The sequence below is a fragment of the Megalops cyprinoides genome, chromosome 7 (genome assembly GCF_013368585.1).
Source record: "Megalops cyprinoides isolate fMegCyp1 chromosome 7, fMegCyp1.pri, whole genome shotgun sequence".
Lineage (NCBI taxonomy): Eukaryota > Metazoa > Chordata > Actinopteri > Elopiformes > Megalopidae > Megalops > Megalops cyprinoides.
This window is the reverse complement of record NC_050589.1, coordinates 13,984,892-14,004,945: the sequence shown is the minus strand read 5'-3', so window position 1 is coordinate 14,004,945 and position 20,054 is coordinate 13,984,892. Positions and strand designations below refer to the sequence as shown.

Here is a 20,054-nt window from a genome sequence, read left to right as displayed (position 1 = left end):
GTTTGTTATCGAAGTGCATTCCACCCATAAGAGGGCCGCCCTAAATTTCAGTACAACACCAGAGGTTCAGTGGAGTCTCTATTTAATTTCAGGGGCCTCTCACTACACAGCCTATAATTGTAGATATACCAGGTGTCCCAAGGGAAGAGGATCTTTAAATTCCCACGCCTACCTTCTGTGCCTTGTAGACCAGTATGCAGACAATGAAGTACTTTTTGCTGAGAAATGACATGTAGGCATGACAGTACTTGAGCAATGAATGGGCAAACTGGTGTAATCTTCAGTATCAGTTATTACCGTTGGCAGCAGGAAGGTTTATAGAAAACAATACCTCCACTATGCAAATATTTTTAATAATAAGGACATCTTAAATTGGAATAAAAATGAGATTTACTCAAATACAACTAGATAGGGTATGTAATGGAACAGAAGAAAAAGCAGTGTGTATATTGGTTTCATGTCCATCATACATACTGTAGCTCTGATTAATTCTTTGGGTTTTAATAGCTGGTTTTGCATGTGGATCTGAAATGTGCCTTGGCTTTTATAAGTAAACTAACAGATTCCAGTTGCTTATGCTGTTTGCACCCTGCTGCTTTATGTCATGGACCACATGGGATCAGCATGGTCTTCGAAGTTTTGATTATCTAGGTATTTCATAAACATTCCATATGTTTGAAGTCAGTTTTCTTTTTTGCAGCAATATTTAAGCAATACAGTTATTGCTCACATATTTGTATAAACAAACATCCATGTAAAGAATGATAGAATATCTACATGGTATACCATTGTCTGACCATGGTATCCTCTGCACTCCCTCATATGTTTGAGGGTGTCATGTATGTATAAATATGATATATGTGTGTAATTTTGAATGCTTTTTTCAAACTGGCGTTGCATTGTGACAATCTCTGCATTACTGCGAAGTCAGTGCTCGTTGGAGGACAGGCACTACTTTAGTGCCTTGATCTGAGCAACTTGCAGGCACTTGAGGAATTTCAGGGTTCCTGAGAGTGGTGAGAGGATGGGACCCTGTCAGAACTACACACCTCTATCCTTGGCAGAACCTAGCCAGCTTGTCACCTGATGACATGGGTGGGATTAAACCTGAACTGTAGATTTTATCTTGCACTCCAGGTGAGCTCTTAACCACTGAACTGCTAAGGAACCCTTAATTCAATATTGAACTCTCTTCCCACTATGTATATATCCTATAAAGTAATGTAATTTGACTGCAATGTCATTCAGAAATTAGGGGTCTAATGTATTGGGGCCATGTCCACATTTGAAAACAGCAGGAGATTGTTTTGTCAGTATAATGTCAGTCTTCATGACTACTTGCAATGAAAAAGAATAGTTAATTAATTATAGTTAATGAACACTATTTGATGGTAAACATACTGTTACCAACAATAAAAAGCAATAAGCCTCATACATGTACATGTATGATACGCATACAGTATGCTAGATGTATTTAGCTGTTCTGCCCTCTAGTGGTAGGTATGATGTCAGTTACCATATACATTATAAGTTGCATAACACCATCTGTATAATGATAAAATGATGAAAGGTTTCCCTTGTTAAGGCTTGAAATTGTTATTAATCAGCAATGTCTCAAACATAGTGTATAAAGAATATTGCATATGTTTCACTGGAATGCAAAGTATCTGTGCAGTCTGTGATCAGTCATCATAGATTGCAACTTTACATTATATTGTACTACTTCATTTAGCAGATGCTCTTCCCCAGAGCAACTTACAAATAAGTATTACAAGAGGTCAGTAAAATACAAAGTTAAGTGCTAGGGTAGTGTAGAGTTTTTTTTTTTTTTTTTGTAATGACATTAGCAATCAATAGGGTAGATAGACATAGATAGAGAGGAAGGAAGGCTACAGATACAGCTTGAACAGATGAGTTTTAAGTTTTTTCTTGAAGGTGTCCAGTGATCTCAGTGTCAAAGCACTTAGGATTCCCTTTTCCATTACACAAAAGCACAAGTGTGGTCTGTTTATATCTCATATTAGTACCCCGACATTCTGTTTAATGGGAACTCTAAATATGACACTGTGATGTCAAGGATGAGACAATCCATCCTATTATGTTTTGCTATAACAATATTTATTTTTGGAAGGAAGGATCATGTTCTGAACATGTGATATGTGGATCTGAGACAATGGGATTAAAATGTGGGCAAATTTTCTTTGGTACTGTCCTGGTGTCAGGTGACTGAAATATTGAGATGATTTTCTTATGACTTTTTCATTGAATGGATTATATGTCAGTGCATTACTATTTGCATATGTAAATATGTAAAAAAAATTCCAAGGAAAGTAAGGACAGACATAAAACACCCAGCTAAAGATGCATTAAATATTACATGTAATACTTCAAAGTATTAATCAAAATTCTTTGGTCTGAGGTCTTTCAATGCAAATACAGTTTGTACACAGTAGTATGTGTCCATGCTTATTGTATGCTGCAGTAGATAATATCAGATTACAAGAAAAAATATGCCAACAGGTGAGGTGTGACGTACAAAAGTCAGACTTTGACAGTTTCTTCCAGAAGGGGGCAGTCTTGCCATTTCTTGATCACAGAACATGGAAAATAACACTGGCTTTTAAAGACTAAAATATAATAATATGCAATATGTACAGAATTTTTTTACAAACAAAAAGAAGTTTTATTTAGCAAATAAAGTCTATACCCAGTACAATACAATCCTCCAAAAAGAGAAGTAAATGATTTATCTACATGTGGTTTTGAGGGATCTGGAAATGTTAAGATTTCCAGACTAAAGGACTCTTGTGGCCATTCTGGGAAAAGATTAAATCATGGTACCATTTTATTTGCATTCAAATAAAATGTTTTATGTTTTTTATTTGTCTATTGTCTGCCTTAGGTTGTAGGCTGTTTTCAAAAAGTTGTGTTGTGTCTTAGGAAGTACAATATCAGCCATTGTTTCAACACACTATATAAAATAATGTATAATGAAATGCTGTTTAATGGACCATAAGATAATTTGACGATTGCTAAAAATGGCTGCGTTTGCAGGTGAACGGACCATCTGTTTGTTGATTGGGCTGTGTGAAGAAGAACCTTCACCTGTTCCCCCCAAAACTGTCTGTTTGTTAAATTGTCACTTTGAATGTTTAAGGATTGTTGTCTTTCCATTTTAAGCTTTGTCAATATTTGAGCTTGTTTCTCTTCAAATGCTTCTATACAGGTAAATTTTTTAATTGTGCACTGTAATTGTCTTTGTCTGTGTGTGTGGTGTGGAGGTGTGTGGCTAGAGAGCAGGAGGCTTTTTGCTTTTCTTCTCCTCTTTCTTAATTCCCTTCAGTTCAGTGCAGTTCAGGGAGCCCTGAGTAACTGGGGAGGCCAGGAGGGAGAGCTGGTTGCAGGTGCAGCAGGAGAACAGTTTGTTGGGCCAGAGACGGATATTCCCAGTGACCAGTGAGAGGCCATGCTATAGCCCTTAATGAGGGAAAAGCCTGGGAGCCTGATGGGGCTGGATAGAGTCATGGGGACAGCTATTATTGCCCAGGATGTACGGGGGGGACTGGCTGTCTGCGGGGCTGGAGGGAAGAATTCCGAGGCGTCCAGTGGTCCTGTCTATTGGGACTTGATGGCTTTACCATTGCCTTCACCTTTCTCCCAATACTGGTCATTTGTTCAATGGTTAATTTATTAAATGGAACAATCTTTAAACATTTCCAATGCTGTCAATAACTGACCCCATTGATTAATGTCGTTCCATACAGGTTAATTGTTTAATTCTCTGTCTGTGAGCCAGCCCATTGGTTAATGAGCCACACCTGCCATTCAAAGTATATGAAATACATGTGTATGGCTGGAGAGTGGGCTCACTTGTCAGCTGACTGTACTCAGGTTTGTTTCATCTGTTTTTTTTTTAATTGTTTTTGAACATTTGTTCTTCCTGTTCATTTTTGTGAGAAGTGTCAGCCACCCAGCAAAAGAAAGTGAACTGTTGACAGTGCAAACAAAATGATGAAACCGGGGCAGAACCATCTTTTCGTGGTGGTAACACCCTCCAGGGTGAGGGTTCATATGTCCTATTCTGTCATTATCAATAGGAAACTGCTTGTGCTATACACGGTATGCAGAATATAAGGAAACACGCTTATTATAGTGACTGGTCTCCCTGATAGCTAAAAGTGAACATGTGGTGCAGTTGTCCTGTGTGTGGTGAGCTCAAGATTGGAGGAGAGACAGGAGGGTGGTGTTAAAGGGATCTTTGGGTATGAAATGCAACAGTAATTATATTCACTCTTGAGAAAGAAACAAAAGCAAATAAAAGTGGGAACAATGCAGCTAGTCACATTTCTGTGTTTGTCTAGGCCTCTAGGGCATGTAAATACAGTGCCAGAATCAGCCATCTGTATTATTAAATGGCTTCTAAGGTCCAATACAGGCAGTGGGGATTTTGTCCCCTAAGATATAATCACATTCCCATTTTAGGGAAAACATTTTTAGGTCCCAGGTAACTAATATGCTTAATAGGCATGGTCCTACTGTGGGTGCTGTATCAATGTGACAATTGTATGCAGAAGAGAAAATATTAAGGAATAATTTGATTGTCCCCTATAACTAGACTAGTGCATCATTTATTTGTGAGGAATATAAGAAGTATCTTACCTGACCCATTCAGATGCATCCCTGTTTCTCACATGGCGGCTCAAGGTTGGACTCTTTCTATGGACAGATTAAAACGAAGTCAAAAATCATTAATGACTCATTATAGGTGACCCATATAAGTTTATCCTTGTCTTCTTATTGTGAGACTGTGGGAGAAAGCCAAAAATCAAGACAGTGATAAACCATTAATCAATTACTGTAATGTTATTGTACATTTTATATTGCATGCTTACCAGTGCTTACAGAGCACTCAACAAATCACATGCAGTGCAACTGAACAACTCTTTCAGCTCCTAAAAATTATTCATATTTGTCCAAGTTGAATTCTAAAACAAATGATCATGACCCATCTTATCCCCAAAATGATTTCATTTTATAAGGTGGTCAAGAATGTTTAGTCAGATAACTATAAAAGTACTTGTACTCACAAGAGATACTGAACTGTAAGCCTATAATGGCCAACAATATGCATATATACAGGCATCCACACAGATCCACACACCCCACTCCTTACCAGACATCAGCTGTTCACCACTGCCTGATAATCCAAAGAGACATCAGACAATACTTTTAATTCATGGGCTGCATTCAGAGACCTTTGGTTGTCATCCATTTAACTGTGTGATGAGACATTGTGTTGCTGTTGGCAACTGCCTCTAGAGGCCTAGCAAGATCGGAGAGTCTGACAAGTCTGCGTCTGCCTACAGCTATCCCTGGCTTCATTTTTGGGTGTGTGGATGTCATTTGGTTTGGTGCAGGTGGTGTTGACAATGGATCAGATTTAGTTAGTTCCCATGGAGCAGTCTCAAGAGGCTGCATTTACAGAACTCGGATTTTGTGCTGCACATCCAGCGCGACCAACTGGAAAATAAGGATTTATATTCTGTTCAAAATGTAAGATACAACAAATCCTCCCCCAAAGTGGATTCCATACCAGAATGATAGTTTGGATGCTGCTCATGTTCGCAGTCGTTCCTGTACCTATGGATGGAGACCCAAACGTGATCATGTGATAAGATGACCGGTGGATATCAATACTCAATGTACAAGTGATTATATTTACACAGACTACTACAATACGTAGTATAACTGTAGTCATCAGGATACAAATTCATACCATTCTAAATATACTAACAAAACTATTAAAGTTCCCTTTTAGAGTAAGAATGGATTGCTTGAAAAATACCTATGAGGGCCATAAGACTCTTAAATTAAGCTTGCTCATTTTGCCAACTAGTAGGGTGCATTGATACTGTAATCCCTACCCTACAATATAGTGCAGATTCATATTCTGGAGAGTAGTTGTATAATTTGTCCTTTGACACACAATGCATTGCAGTTAAGCACTAATAATGATAGCATTACCACCACCATTGTACTTCAGCACAGTACATTCATGACAAAGAATTTACTGCAATAATTTTTCTCTGGTGTTGAACATAATCAGAGACAGTCATTCATACTATAACACACAGAGCAGAACGCAACACACTAGAACACTCTGCATGAAGGTTGAAGGTGAGGTTCCAACCTTTTGGGGGAGGCATTAAACTTTTGAAACCTTTTTGTAAAGAAGGAGGAAGCGAAAAACTTTCTCTACCTTCTTGCTGCTGGAATTTATTAGTTCCCAATCCTCGGCCTTGGGAGTGACATAAAAGAAACAACAACTAAAGCCTAATGTCACTCCTAAACATGTCCATTTCAGTATTTTCAAAACATTTGTGTAATTTGATTTTAAATTTAAAATACATTTAATTTCTTATTTAAGTTTCATAGAACGTGTACTGTTTTGAGAGCACATGAGCTTACAGGAGGACAGTGTAGCAGTGTGAGTGTTCACTTCTGCTGTGGAGGGCAATGTCACCCCTAAAATTAGGACAGCACTGTAATTATCTTGGTTAGCTAATCATGTCTCTTGGGGTATCCTGTGGAAGACAAGGACTGCACTTCTATATCAGAACCAGATTTAACTACATTCATTTTTAAGCAAGCTTCCACATAGACAATAGACTATTGTGTACATGTGCAATAAATCTCTGGCACAGATCATAGTTTTTGAATGCTAATGCTTTGGAATTTCATATAATGCCCCCACCTAGAGGAATACATTTTCTTTTCCCTTCCCACTCCATCTGTGGTAACAATTTTATATCCTCAAAAGAGAGAAGGAGAACTATGCAGCATGGCAATAGCTTCCCATGTGTGTAAGACATCTTTGCAGTCAGAGCAGAGAGAAGAATATAGAAGTGGATATGCAGATCTACAGGTGGATAATTTGACAGATACAGCAAAATAGATGGAGAGACAGGGATAAAGACAGAAAAATAGATTAACTCAGGCCATATGGTATTGTTTAAGAACAAGAGCCGCAGGAATATATCATCCTGCTCAGCTCATCTGATTGAATAAATTATCTCCAGTTATTTATTTTATATCAGCAATTATGCCCAAACATTTCCTTAAATACTACTTGCTTAAGGCTATTTTGAGAACAAATTAGATGAAGCTGCAACTCATATCATGAAACCTAAACTAACACTATTTCAAGAGTGCTCATTCTGTTTAGTATGCAGACTATGTGTGGCCAAGGGAATTTAAATAAGGACATATTGCTGCAAGCAAACAAACACCATCTGTTTTCAAGACTCCACAGTTGGTGCATGGGTAACATCCTGTCACACGCAAGGAAGGTGTAAAAAAAAGTTCATATTGAGTGTGCTATTTGAAAGAGCACAAGGGAGGCCAATGCTGGTGCAGCTAATGCTTTTACTTATAGCTGAATTAGGGCTTCAGTGCTTTCAACTCCACATGGAGTCACCTGATTCCTTTTCTCAACATCCTAATACAGCTACAATACCACAATGTATTCTACAATTTGGAAATGTTGCAAACGTCCATATCTATAACCTAGCTTGATTAGAGATTTTCCCAGCAATGAAATATATTTTTACAAAAGCACCTTTTATCTCTGAGTAATGGAGTACACTTTGAGGTACAGATTTGTTCAAGCGTATTCAACAGAAAGAAGAGAGTCAATTAAAAAACTCTTTCACTCTTAAAAAAGTGAGAAAAAAGTTCTAAAAGTGTGCACCTTTTACTTATGAGACAGGAAAGAAAAGAGAAACAAAATCTTGCTACTTGGTAGATCAGTAAGAATGTGTTAAACAATCTTGAGGTTTTGGGTTAACTTCACCAAGTGGGCCCATACCTTTGTTAAGACTTTGCTTCTCCTTCTGCCTTAAAAACAAAGGCATCATGGGACTCTGGAAGCTGTTCTAATGATCAGATGGTCATGAGTTCCAATTTCAACTGCTAATTTTCAGTTGTGTTATACCCTTATTCTAACAGTCATTATTAACACAACTGCTGACATTTATCAATTGCAGAATTACTCTGCCTTCAGATAGCAAGGTGCAGTAAATACTAAAATGGTGAATGTTTTTTTGTTTGCTTGTGTTGTCCGGCACAAAACTTCTTTAGTTCAGAATAAATAGTTTTGTTAATAAAATGGATATGTATACATATACATATGTATACTCACATAATATGATATGTATAATCATATTATGTGAGTGACCTGCAATATATTGTCCATGACAAACTGGCCCATTGAACCAGCATAACAATGACAATGAAGAAAAAGAAGAGGAAGGAAAAGATGTTTAAATTCAGATAAGTCAATACAGAACATTATTCCAGTGATATAATGGATCTGGTGCTGGAGAATGGCAAGGGATATTAGCACTGATGCACAATGGAGTTTCCTGCACCGCACTGAGGATCAGTGCTAAAATGAATAAAACTACATAGAACAGCAAGGGGACTGGTGCAGTCCTATGTTTCCCACCCTGTTTAACACATCATGATATTTCCTACTTACAGGCAGAGTAATCTCTTGCTAATAACATAGGCTAAAACTCTATAGGGCTATAGGGCTCAGCCTGTGGTTCAAATGAGCACCATAACCAATTGAGCCACTTTAAAGTTCTGAGATGTGACATCTTTAGAGGGCACTGAGGGTACAGAACACATCCAAAATGTGCTCTCTTTAGTTTTAATTACACTGTCTGAACAGCAGAGGGCATAACAAACAAGTAAACTGGTTCAGTATTGTCAAGCCATACTTCATGGCTTGCACTGGAAAGCAGTCTGCGGGCATCTGCTTTTAAAATCTAACTTTTGCCATTTACTTTATACATCTTTTTAACATGAGATTGCATAATTTTCTTAAAATAAGTCATTTTGTTTACAATGTTAACATCAAATTGTTAAAAAACGTTTTTTTTCCCAAACATTTATACCTTAGGAATAAACAAAGAATCATGTTCAGTCATCATTTTTTTCCATTCAAATTTTGCTCAAAATATCATGACAGTATTTGAACTGTGAGCTGAGTGGATTGTTATACACCTAGTAGGCTATTCTGGTTATCAATATCTAAACACATAATAATTGTAGCTTTATTAACTGTACTTTGCAGTTTGGTACAGGTTTACCATGATTCCTGTTAAATTTTTAGCTGCCAAGAGCCAAAAAATCAACAATATAATGTTCAAACAAAAGCTGTTTTCTGTGGGCGTAGTGATTCTTGTAGGACCAAAAACAGAGAAAGCACCATGGAAAAAGACATATAAAATGCAAATTTTAAAAGGGCCATGACAGACATGTATGCATAAGAGAGAGCTGGACCTGTGTCAAGCAGATGATGATTTCTTTAACACTAAAGTAGAGACCAATACAGAAATTGGAAAAATGATCATAGAAAATCATTCTTTGATGACTTTGTGTGTACTGTGGATGTGTTTTATAACTTCAGAACAAAGGACAACTGGACAGTGACATATTTTGTAGCCATGCCATGAGGTGGTGACACATTGTACAATTTGGAGTACACCAGCCTGCGATTTTCAAGAACTGTAATTTATGTGCTAGCTGTGCTAGCTTCAATAATAATCAAATTACGTAATTTCTCATAATCAAGTAAACTAGCTAGGTCATAGTTGTTCTGTAAGGCTTGTTAACAATGTTATAAGGTCACTTACTAGGGCCATGTTGGTGGGAATGGGGTGGTGAAACCGTGCTCTGCCAAAATACAAGCCATCACAGCCTTGCCTTTCCCATGTAACCAAAAGGAATTGCTATGTTTCCTTGATATGGGTAGCTTTTACAGGAAGTTTAAGGAAGAAATTTTCCTGTTGTCACAGAACCCTTTACCAAAAAAAAAAAAAATTATCATACTGTATTGCTAAAGACCAAAACAACGGGAGATATATCTGAGAAATATTTTTCTCAGTTTTATTTCTATTTTAAAGACCTTGCGTTGACCAAGACATATTAATTTTTCATTTTAATATTCACAAAAATATAACCATTCTGATGACGCCATTTTAATGTACAAAAAAGTTGGTTTGCATTAATGGCAGACTAACATACGCCACTGAAATTTGACACAGTGAGGTGATCCTCCATCCATCCATCCATCCATCCATGAGCTGTGTACTCCTTCATTTGGACCAAAGTGTGTATCTGTTGATTCCCTGCAAGTCTTGTCTATCTATCATGTTTTTAACAGCATAACATCAAACAAAATAAAAAATTTAAATGGTCTGTTTCACCATACATTCAGAAAATAAATATCCCCTACCACCTGTTTCCATAAAGGTTTTCATGAGTTACGGGTGCACAGTGTGTGCACATTTGTGGAAATCTTGACATTTCTGGTTACTGTTTATGCCAATCCACTGTCTAGCAGGCTGCAGACATTGTTGATGTTCCATGAGTGATCTTCCGACTAATCAATCACCAGTCTGGTGACTGTCTGCGTTTTCCCTGACCTTCAGTCACAACGTCTTAGGGAAGCATCCACCCAACTCCAGCATCTCTGGCCAGCCGTCATAAATATTCTTCTCACGCTCATTCTTCATGTGCTGTAGGATCAAAGTACAACAAAAACTGTCCCTCAAACCGAAACACATGTCTCTGTCAGTAATACAGCCTTTTCCATTTACTGCTCTGCATGCTTCTGTTTCCCTGGAACTGTGACAGCCAGCAAAGAGAGCATCATCAAAATGTTATTTATTAAACCACTGAGAATGATATTGCCTTACCCTTTCAAAGGGACTTTTATCTGTAATTCCAGATGCTCCCGCAAAAACCCAGGTATCTCTGAATTTTAAAGACTTGATCATAGTGCTTCCTAGATTGGTGAATACATTCTGGGCTTCATCTGTCAGCCTGAGGAAGGACAGCAGTCATGTGACGACAGTAACTGAAATGTAATCATTCACAGCACGCAAATGAGCTTGAATTAACCAGTGCACTGTAGTTACTTCAGGCCCAGAGTAACATTGGCTAACCACAAACATAGCATTATCATTTAATACTGTGAAATATGAAACACTTACTTTGTTGCTGGATCATCATATGAAGCTACAAGAACAATCGTTCCAGGCTTAATGTCTTTTAGAAATTGCAGTAGGTCTTCCACTTCTAAATTAAGGGGGAAAGTCACATAGTTAATCCTTGTAAATCTGTTCAGATTTATGGAGGTCACAGCTCTCAAAATCCTTTAAAAATCTGGCAACAGTTATCTGAAATCCTGATTATTTCAAATGGAATTTACAAGAGCCTTTATTGGGCTTGGGCAGAAATTTGAGTGCCATGTAAGTAGTTTGAAGAGCTTTAAACTAATTCAAGCCCTCAAGTCAAATGGCTGGTAGTTAAGAGGCTTCAGACAGCGTATAAATGAGCTTAACTATAATAACCAACCATTTACAAGTATAATAGCATTTGATAGCTACACTTGGTTTATATGGTTTATAACAGTCATTTTGTTTTGTTTTTTCCACTTTGACAGTCCTTTTTTCATCTAAACAGTCAAGTGAACAACATCTTTCTGTATTTGTACTACATTAATGCCACAAACCCCAGCCTCCTATCTGTGCCACTTTATAAAAGAGTAATTACAATAATAATTATATAAATGAATTATATAAATAACTGCTGGTCATCTTCAACACCTGAGAGTATATTAAAATGAAACTGACATACTCCACCACACACTCAAGCCCCTGGAGTGGGAGGAAGTAGGTACTTGTTTACCGTTTCCTTTTTCAGTCAGTTCATGATATAATATATACAAAATGTACATGGATGCAGAGCTCAGAGTCTGCCAGTTGATTACAAATGATTACTTCCAGAAGAAGTGTGTCTTGATCAGAGAAGTCTTTGTTGTGTCTACTGTTGCTGTATTCCTCCGGAGTGAGATATTACTCCTATGTGGAAGTGATGGGCGAAAGAAGTACTCCATTGAAGTTGAAGTGAGTTACTGCTTCTGAATGTTACCGTTTCACATTTAATTTGCTGTTGACATTGTTTATCAGACACAATCCAAGATACACAGTAAATCAATGAGCTTTTGCCGTACATCCAATTCCACTGACCGAAGGACCACAACCAAAACAAATGAACCAAGCCTTACTTCCAGAGTACATGTTAAAGTAACCATTCTTCTCAGTTTTCCCGGTGACACCTGTACACCAAAAACAGGAAGAGAAATTTATGATTACTGACTACTGATTCTGTGTTTACTCATCATCTGATTTCTAAACTGCTCATTCTCATTACACCCCATCCCTGCTCGGTACTGTGTCTGGCATTATTACCCTTCAGTCCGTTATCTGGCTAACCTGATGTTTCCCTCTCATCTAATAGTTATCCGTATGGGAATTCCATTTATTCTGTCTACCTCTGTCTGCAGCATTAGAGACCATTTACCACTGGGGAGACTACATACTATGACGCTTATTAAGGCTGTGTAAACACACCTTTCAAATGCAGACTCAAATCCCTAATGCTGTTATCAAAAGGGCGTGTTGGTGGCAAACCTATATGACACAAAGCTTGTATGGGCTGGGATTACCTCTTTAATGAGGAGGAGGTGTGAAAAGGTGTGTTGTTGCACTCGCAGAATGCCCTCCACATTACCTTAAACCTTTACCCCAGCACCGAGGTGCATTGCTATTTACACACGTCAAGGTATAGAACTACAATACAGGTACACCTTGTTATGTGTTTTCATAGGGAGGATCAGCAGGACATAACAAAAAATGTGTGTATGAGTGTAACAGCAGACACCCTTTGAAAGTAACGTGAGCTTAGATTTCAATGTCATCTTATGTCTGCATGGCACACAGGGGACTTTTGCTGCACAGCTTCAATGGTTTGACAGCCTATGATAACATTATTAATCAAAACGACATCCACTGATTAGTTGCATGAATCAGAACAATGACTAGCTATTTAGCTAGCTGACTACCATTACATCGCTAGCATAAAGACATACCCATTCAATGCATTCTTTTTTTCCAACAGAATGAAGGGCAGCAGATCAATATACATATGCTAATGTAAAATAAAATCCCTGATTTAACCAGTACATTAGCCAGCAAACTCATATATGCCCCTTGCCAACCTATATATGCTGTTAAACCAATAAATGTTATGTGCTGAACTGTGTATAGACCATTGAACCAGTTTAAATGCCAGTAAACTGACCAGTTTGCCCAGTTTGCCAGTACACCATTAATGATGTCCAAAATACAAACATGCATGTCACTTCTGAATGCTCAAATGGAACTAGAGACAGAGTTCTCTGTTGTACAGAAATCCCAGCTTAGTTTGCTCTTGTTTGGTCAGTGTTCAAAGCTATTTAATCTATCTGGGAGTGTTCCTTACCCAACATGGCATGCAGTAGTATCATGCAAGACAAAACTGACAGTCACTTAGTAAATGCTAGCAGGCAACTCCAAGCTGTGCTGTAATGTCATTTTTTGCTGCTTTTCTACTTCTACAGAACTGTTCTACTTTAGCAAAACCTGACAACAAAACAATCTTACAATTTAATCTGAATATGGTATCTTTGTAAGAAATTGTAATATTTTGAGTTTAATACAGTATGAATTATATTTTAAGTTCTTTTACACCATGCATCAATTTTTACATCATGCATCAGTTATAGAACAACATTCTAAATTTTAGAATAATCTTGTCACTCCATGTAGCTAAAAATGTAATGTAGTTATTTGGCTGTTTTGTCTGAATGTAGTCTTGTTTTGTTGGTCTACTTGACTTCCAAATAATCCACACATTTTGACTTGGCATATTTTCCTCTGTCAATCATGAGGCGATACCTTGGCAAAGCCTGCAAAACAGGATGATCAAAGGACTCCTCTTTTTGAGAGAGGTGATTTGCTTTTGCACTAAGACTACCTTTCACTTGATAGAATTTTAAGACTATTTAAGTATTACTATGTTCAGCTTTCACGCCAATCCCCAATTCAAAATAGCAACTTCTATGCAGCTGTCATTTGTCACATGCTGGCAGTCCCAAAGCAGTAATGTTACGCTTTGTGTCTTGCATGAGATTTACTTGCTCTAGTTCTCCACTGTCTAAAGAGGGCCCTCTGTGTTCTGTGCCTCTAAGGAATACTGGCTGTAAGCAGCTGAATCTAAGGAGCTCACTGGATGGAACGTTCAGCAAAGAAAACTTCAGGGAAACATTTTTCAGAGTTAAGTGTAAAAAGTCCATCACACTCATTTTACACAGTATTATTAGCGCTTTTTATATCCTATTATGTAGCGCAAAATGCAACAGCACATCACATTCTCTGTAGTAACGCAGAGAAACACTATGCCAAACTCACCGTTTATGAGGGCAATATTCAGACCTGGTCCTATGTTGTTTAAAACACTGCTCATGATACTGTTGAGGAGAGAATTGAAATCACCACTCTGCGGACATGCACCAAGCACAATAATACAGCATAAATTCTAATCCGAACAAAATTCAAGCAGCTGCAGTAACTTGCACCCCTCTGGTATAGGTAATGTGACATTATTTTATCCCCAACATTTATAAATTGAATTATGATTATCTAGCATTAGTAACTATGTTCCTTGTCATTTGGAAATGTGGAAATTAAATAGTGTCAGGTGAAATAATAATTGTATATGTACAGTACATATATATGTTTTAGACTCTAAAATTTCAACAGAGCTGAGTATATACTGCCACCTACTGGATTCACTGTGTCATTATTTTTTCCTTCAAACTCGCACCTAAACCACTAGCATTCTACACTTATTCGTTTTCTTTTGGGGAGGTAAGTGGAAGCAAGTGATTGAAGTGGATAACCATAACTGCATTCCAAAATCTAAAGAACGAATACAGAAAAATTCATGTATTGACGTAAACAATAAAATAAATGTTATAGTTGTGATACTTACACATGATCCTCAAAACAGATCTTTGGGCCCACAACATTTGCTGCGCCACTCTTTATGTGAAATGCAAAATGGTCAACAGGGCACTCCCGGGGGAGTCCACACTTGAAAGTACGCACTTTAGCTGTATCTAATGCATTGGAAAAAATAAGAAGCTGATTAGGTTAAAAATACATACATCAGCTAATGGTGAAACATCACAATTAAAAACTTCCTCACTAAGATATGTAATAAATGATGAAGCATGCATGCTATAAGTAAAGAGAGGAGAGACAGGATTTTTTTTTAGTGGGCCTGAAATGATTGGCCACTTCAGCACAGTAAAACTACTGCAAGGTCATCAAAGGATATCTTATTCCTTGATGTAAAAAAAGACCATGCAAATGACAAACAACCACTGTCTGGAGCACTGATAAGAGTGCTTTTTTTCTGCCTTTTATTCTCTTTGTCTTCTACTTATCACACAGAAAATGTAATTACTATCGCAGTGTTAAAAGGTAAAATTAAAGTTGGGACTGGTTAAAACTAAATGAAAGAAGAAAAGTCATATCAAATATTTAGAGCACAAATATTACAGTTATTGTGACTTGCATCATCTAAATTTAAAAAACTGAAATGGCTTGGAATCACTTTGATTTTAATTAGGTTTGTATATTGACTCCATCATTAATTATTCCTAAGAAATAATTTACATGAAGCAGAGGTTCACATAATAGAAATGATATAAAAGTTGAAAATGAAAAGGAATAACTGAATAGTAATGTGTATAATATTGTTTGAATTAAAAATCTGATAAAACCAATGCCATAAAGGTATATTAATGATATTCATTCATTCAATGATAAATTACTTTTAAACTGCTAGCTGTCCTGAACCTGTATAGTGTCTGTATAGTATAAAACGTATAAATAAATTTGTTTGATGAACCAAATCTCTAACATAAAAAACTACCAATATGACCGGCCAGGGAGCCATGAGGAGCTTACCAGAGACAACCACTTCTGATTTTGGAAGTCCTAAAAAATGAGATTGCATTCGACTTGTATGAAAACTTCAAAAGACAGTACAGGTAATAACACAGAAGACTGAAAGACATAACAGTTCTGAGAAAGAGTAAAATATTCAGTTACGCTTAAAAGAATGTCATCTAATAATTGATAGTCAGTGACAGATATAACTACAGGTTAACATACTACTTCAATATTTCAATATTAGGGAAAATTACAATACCCAAAATGTCTCGGATCTTTCTGGCCCTCTTCCAAAAGTGTGGTGGGTTGGCAGCAATATACACCAAGAGGAGGAACATGGTCAGCACCATGGCAATTCGAATAACGTCTGCACACAAGAATGTAGATACAATCAATGAAACAAACACTGTGCAAAGATATGTGAAACTAAAATGCCAAAGTAACGCATAGCATTAAACAAACACTGAAAGTTTTACCTCTTGGCCTCATTCCAACTGTCTATAGAAAATGATTCTTCTTCCTGAACTGTGAGAGGAGAGAAACTTAAACATGGAAGCTTTTACTATGAGTACTGAGATGTGAGGGCATTCCACTCCGCTTACATTGCTGACTGCAATTATATTACTAACTGCACAGTTATATTCTATTCCAAACAAAGTTAGTCAGTTCCATATCAATTTAGTTAATTCAGGCAATGAACTGGAATTAAATTACTGGATTTAAAATTGTCTATTATTTTCTATGAAAAAATTAATTTCAAATGACCTGAACTGAGTCACAGGACACCAGAAACAGTCAAACTGAATAATTCTGTTATTATGTCAAAAATTGGAATTTGACAACTAACAGGTTTTCCATGCTGAATAGTAAAAGTAGTGGAAGGTAATCATAATTTTGTATTTTGTTTGATTACATACTGTTGGGGATAGTAATTTACAAAAGTGATCCCTCATGTCTATCTCTTCCTAAAACTTTGAATTACTTTTGAAATATAAGTATGTCTTATTTGAATTCTTTTAAGTGATTCATATTGAGCAATCATTCTGGTAAAAAAAATGGTAAACTTTTCTAAGAGTTTGGGACTGAATGAGATCATTTCACTTCATCTTAGACTTTTAAATTGTCATACATAATTTTTTTTTGGTAACAATACATAACACATCAGCACTTTCACACAACAAAATGTTATTGCATATTATGCATCTCAGCCATTCCTTCAAAAGATTTAAATATGAACAGGTTGACAGATATTTTGAACCAGTGAGGTTTTTGTTAGGCATGACTGAGAATCTATTAGTGGTGTACTCTATCTATTTGTGTTTCTTCCCAGAATCCAGTGTTTTTCAGGGCATAGTGGATGGCATGCACATGACATAAATTATATAATAAACCATACATTTAATTATATACAGAATTATACACATAAAGTATCTAATTAACTTTTGTATAAAAAACAGATCTTTACCTGTATTATTAGTCTCCCGTATGAGGATGCTCTGTAGTACGATGCTTTGTACATCTGATGACAGATGTGCTGTTCTCACCTTTGCCAGATCAGAGCCAGGTGAAAATGTTGACACATGCTGTCTGACGTCAACAAACCAGGATGTCCTGAACTTCCACTCCCCTCAAATACATGCTTCCATTATTCCATTTAGCTGGCATATTTCAAGAGGAAGAGCATGATCATTCACGCTACTAGAAAGCATACTGCTGTATGCTTTCAACCTGTTTGTTGCATTTGGCTAATCTTCACTGTTTGTTAAAAGAGATGCTAAAACAAAGAGGTATTAAAAGTAGAGGTGTCAGGCCAACAGCATGATGGAGAACTGTACGACACTGGGAACCGTATAAGTGTCTTGAAAAATAGTTTATAGATAAGTCAGCAGATCAAGAAAGAGTTGAAACATGAATCATGCATAGGATTCTACTTTTAATTTACTATTACTTTAACAGCACTAAGCTCCACACTGGATTATTGTAATCCAAAGAATTTAGTTATATTCACCTTGGTTTTCTTACTCTGCCTGTTTCCGATTCTTGAAGCACATTCAGAAAAGTTTGAATAATGATACCATCATTTGAGAAAGGAGTGGGTAAAACTTTATATAGTGGGACAAAGGTTGTGCCTTTCCCATCATCGGTGGGTGGGTGCAATGTGGATTGCACAAGCTTCTCTCTAATTACCTGGAACAGTTCCAGAAAACAGTAAAAAATTAACCTCTCCCTATTTGTTCTTATACTTGTATTCACAATTACTTGTGATTGGCCTTGCCACTACATGCCACCAAACCACCAAGGCAAATAAATAATGTAGGCTTTTACACACATACACAATGAATGCCAAACTCATGCTAGATATCAATGTACACACATGTCATGAATAAGAGCTTCCGCCTTTTGATAATTGTGACTGTGGAGATACAGGGACAATTATATTCCAAAGGTTGAGGCTAAAGATCTGTTTTTGTTGCTATTTCAAAGCCATGTCCGATCCATGTTGTAGTAACTCTCAAACACACTATAAAATAGAATCTTTTATTTGCAAAAACAGATTTAGAACTCCGGAAAAACACACATAATATATAACTACATATAATATATTAGCTATACAAATCTTGCACAAAAAACACTGATTTGATTTGACCGTATAGACAAAATAAATGCTAAATTGCACCCATTACAGAGGTAAATGAAACAGCAATATCATTTCTCCAGGTAACAAGTCAAATACTGACCAAAAGGTGTTCACAGTAAAATACCTGATATGTGTGGCAACCTAATGCATAGTTTTCTAAGTTATCCTCTTTTTGTATTCTGTGTTTATATTCAAAGTAATAAAGGAACACTTTGCACAGACATACAGGCATGTTGCATGTACACTAATAGCACTGCACTCAGCCACAGCTTGCACAATGACAGTCCCATTCCCCAAGAAGAAACACTCTCAGAATGAATTTTTATAGACCCTAGGCCAAACTGAGCAGTCCTTGAAACCTCAAGCTTAAATTGTGAAAATTCTATATGAGGGTTCAGTGGAGGTATGAATGTTTCTGAATAACACCTTATAACCTCAGTTTAATTAAAAGAAAGCGCTTAAGACTTTCAAAGGCTAACCCTGTATTTATAATATATTAAAAAGCAGGATGCGGTCGTATTTGCAAAATGTTTATCACCATCTTATGTGCGTCATTTTTGGCTCCATTACAATGGAGCTTTCTTGTCCTCCACCTCCCATCATGCAGTGGAAGATCACATGAACGGGGGAAAACACAGCAAAATTTATACAGTTCTATTCATTTTTAGAAAGGGGGACTAAGAAAGGCATAAAATACTTATAATAAGAATTTTTTTCATGTCGTGAATGATGTCTTAGGGCATGCCTATGTTACTATGACGCCCTCGTTGAGTATTGGAACGTACCTTATGATGGCAACAATGTCACTTCAACTGCTTATTTCAAGTAATGGAGACGGAATTTGGAATGCAAACATTTAGTGTTTACCAAATTACTTGTGTTCACATCTCCATGTTGTTCCCTGTGCAAAAAACTAAGGGCCCATGGTCTCAAGATAAACTGAGTGAGAATGTAAATTCTGCATTTGTTTATAATATAGGAATGACATCAATCCCATTTTCCATGATTTTTCACCAGTCATGGGCAGTAAAATATGTGCATCATACTGGGCTGCATGACATATTGTCAGAACGCATTCAGGAATAGAAAGGTGGTACGTGACTGTCCTGGACTCTTTTCCTGTTTACTTTCTGGACTTACTTCTTACTTTATGAACTGCTTAAATGATATATGAGGAAGATACACAGGGACACAAAAATCATTTGAAAGTAAAATCACACCTAGGAACCTTAAGTTCTAATATAACATCATATGCAACTTGTTACTAAATCAGGGAACATGCCCTTAGTATGTACTTTGCAGTTCAAACAAACATTCTCTTTGGAATTAGTTAAAAAAAAGACTTTGTGAACTAATTTCATTGAACTACTTTCAGTGAATTATTATGTATAATGGTAATATGGTAATACTTTGAGGGAGGGGGTGTTCTTGCTGTGTAGTTTAAACTAAAAATTCAAAAAAAGATTTTCATTTTCAGCAAGTGTTTCTTTTTCTCTGCCTAC

General features: G+C 36.7%; 1 protein-coding gene and 1 long non-coding RNA gene across 2 annotated transcripts; both read right to left on the bottom strand.

The window, feature by feature from the left end:
• Nucleotides 1-10,499: 10,499 nt before the first annotated feature.
• LOC118780342 (protein FAM3A-like) lies at nt 10,500-15,978 on the bottom strand. Its single transcript, XM_036532786.1, has 7 exons — nt 15,930-15,978; nt 14,947-15,073; nt 14,364-14,422; nt 12,140-12,190; nt 11,064-11,148; nt 10,767-10,893; nt 10,500-10,586 (listed from the first exon to the last, which is right to left on the bottom strand). Exons 1-7 carry the CDS (start codon nt 15,976-15,978, stop codon nt 10,500-10,502), a joined length of 585 nt encoding a protein of 194 aa, XP_036388679.1.
• Nucleotides 15,979-16,204: 226 nt separating this feature from the next.
• LOC118780221 lies at nt 16,205-17,443 on the bottom strand. Its single transcript, XR_005005075.1, has 3 exons — nt 17,380-17,443; nt 16,391-16,439; nt 16,205-16,281 (listed from the first exon to the last, which is right to left on the bottom strand). It is a non-coding gene; the product is annotated as an uncharacterized LOC118780221 (long non-coding RNA).
• Nucleotides 17,444-20,054: the final 2,611 nt, after the last annotated feature.

What these genes read in the sequence shown, in the direction of transcription:
- LOC118780342 (XM_036532786.1), bottom strand. Translation starts at nt 15,978, where the DNA reads ATGCAATCTCATTTTTTAGGACTTCCAAAATCAGAAGTGGTTGTCTCT. An exon ending in ATCTGTTTTGAGGATCATGT is followed by an intron (nt 14,423 to 14,946) that starts GTAAGTATCACA and finishes TCTCCTCAACAG; the next exon opens with TATCATGAGCAGTGTTTTAA. An exon ending in TATGATGATCCAGCAACAAA is followed by an intron (nt 10,894 to 11,063) that starts GTAAGTGTTTCA and finishes GTCCTTCCTCAG; the next exon opens with GCTGACAGATGAAGCCCAGA.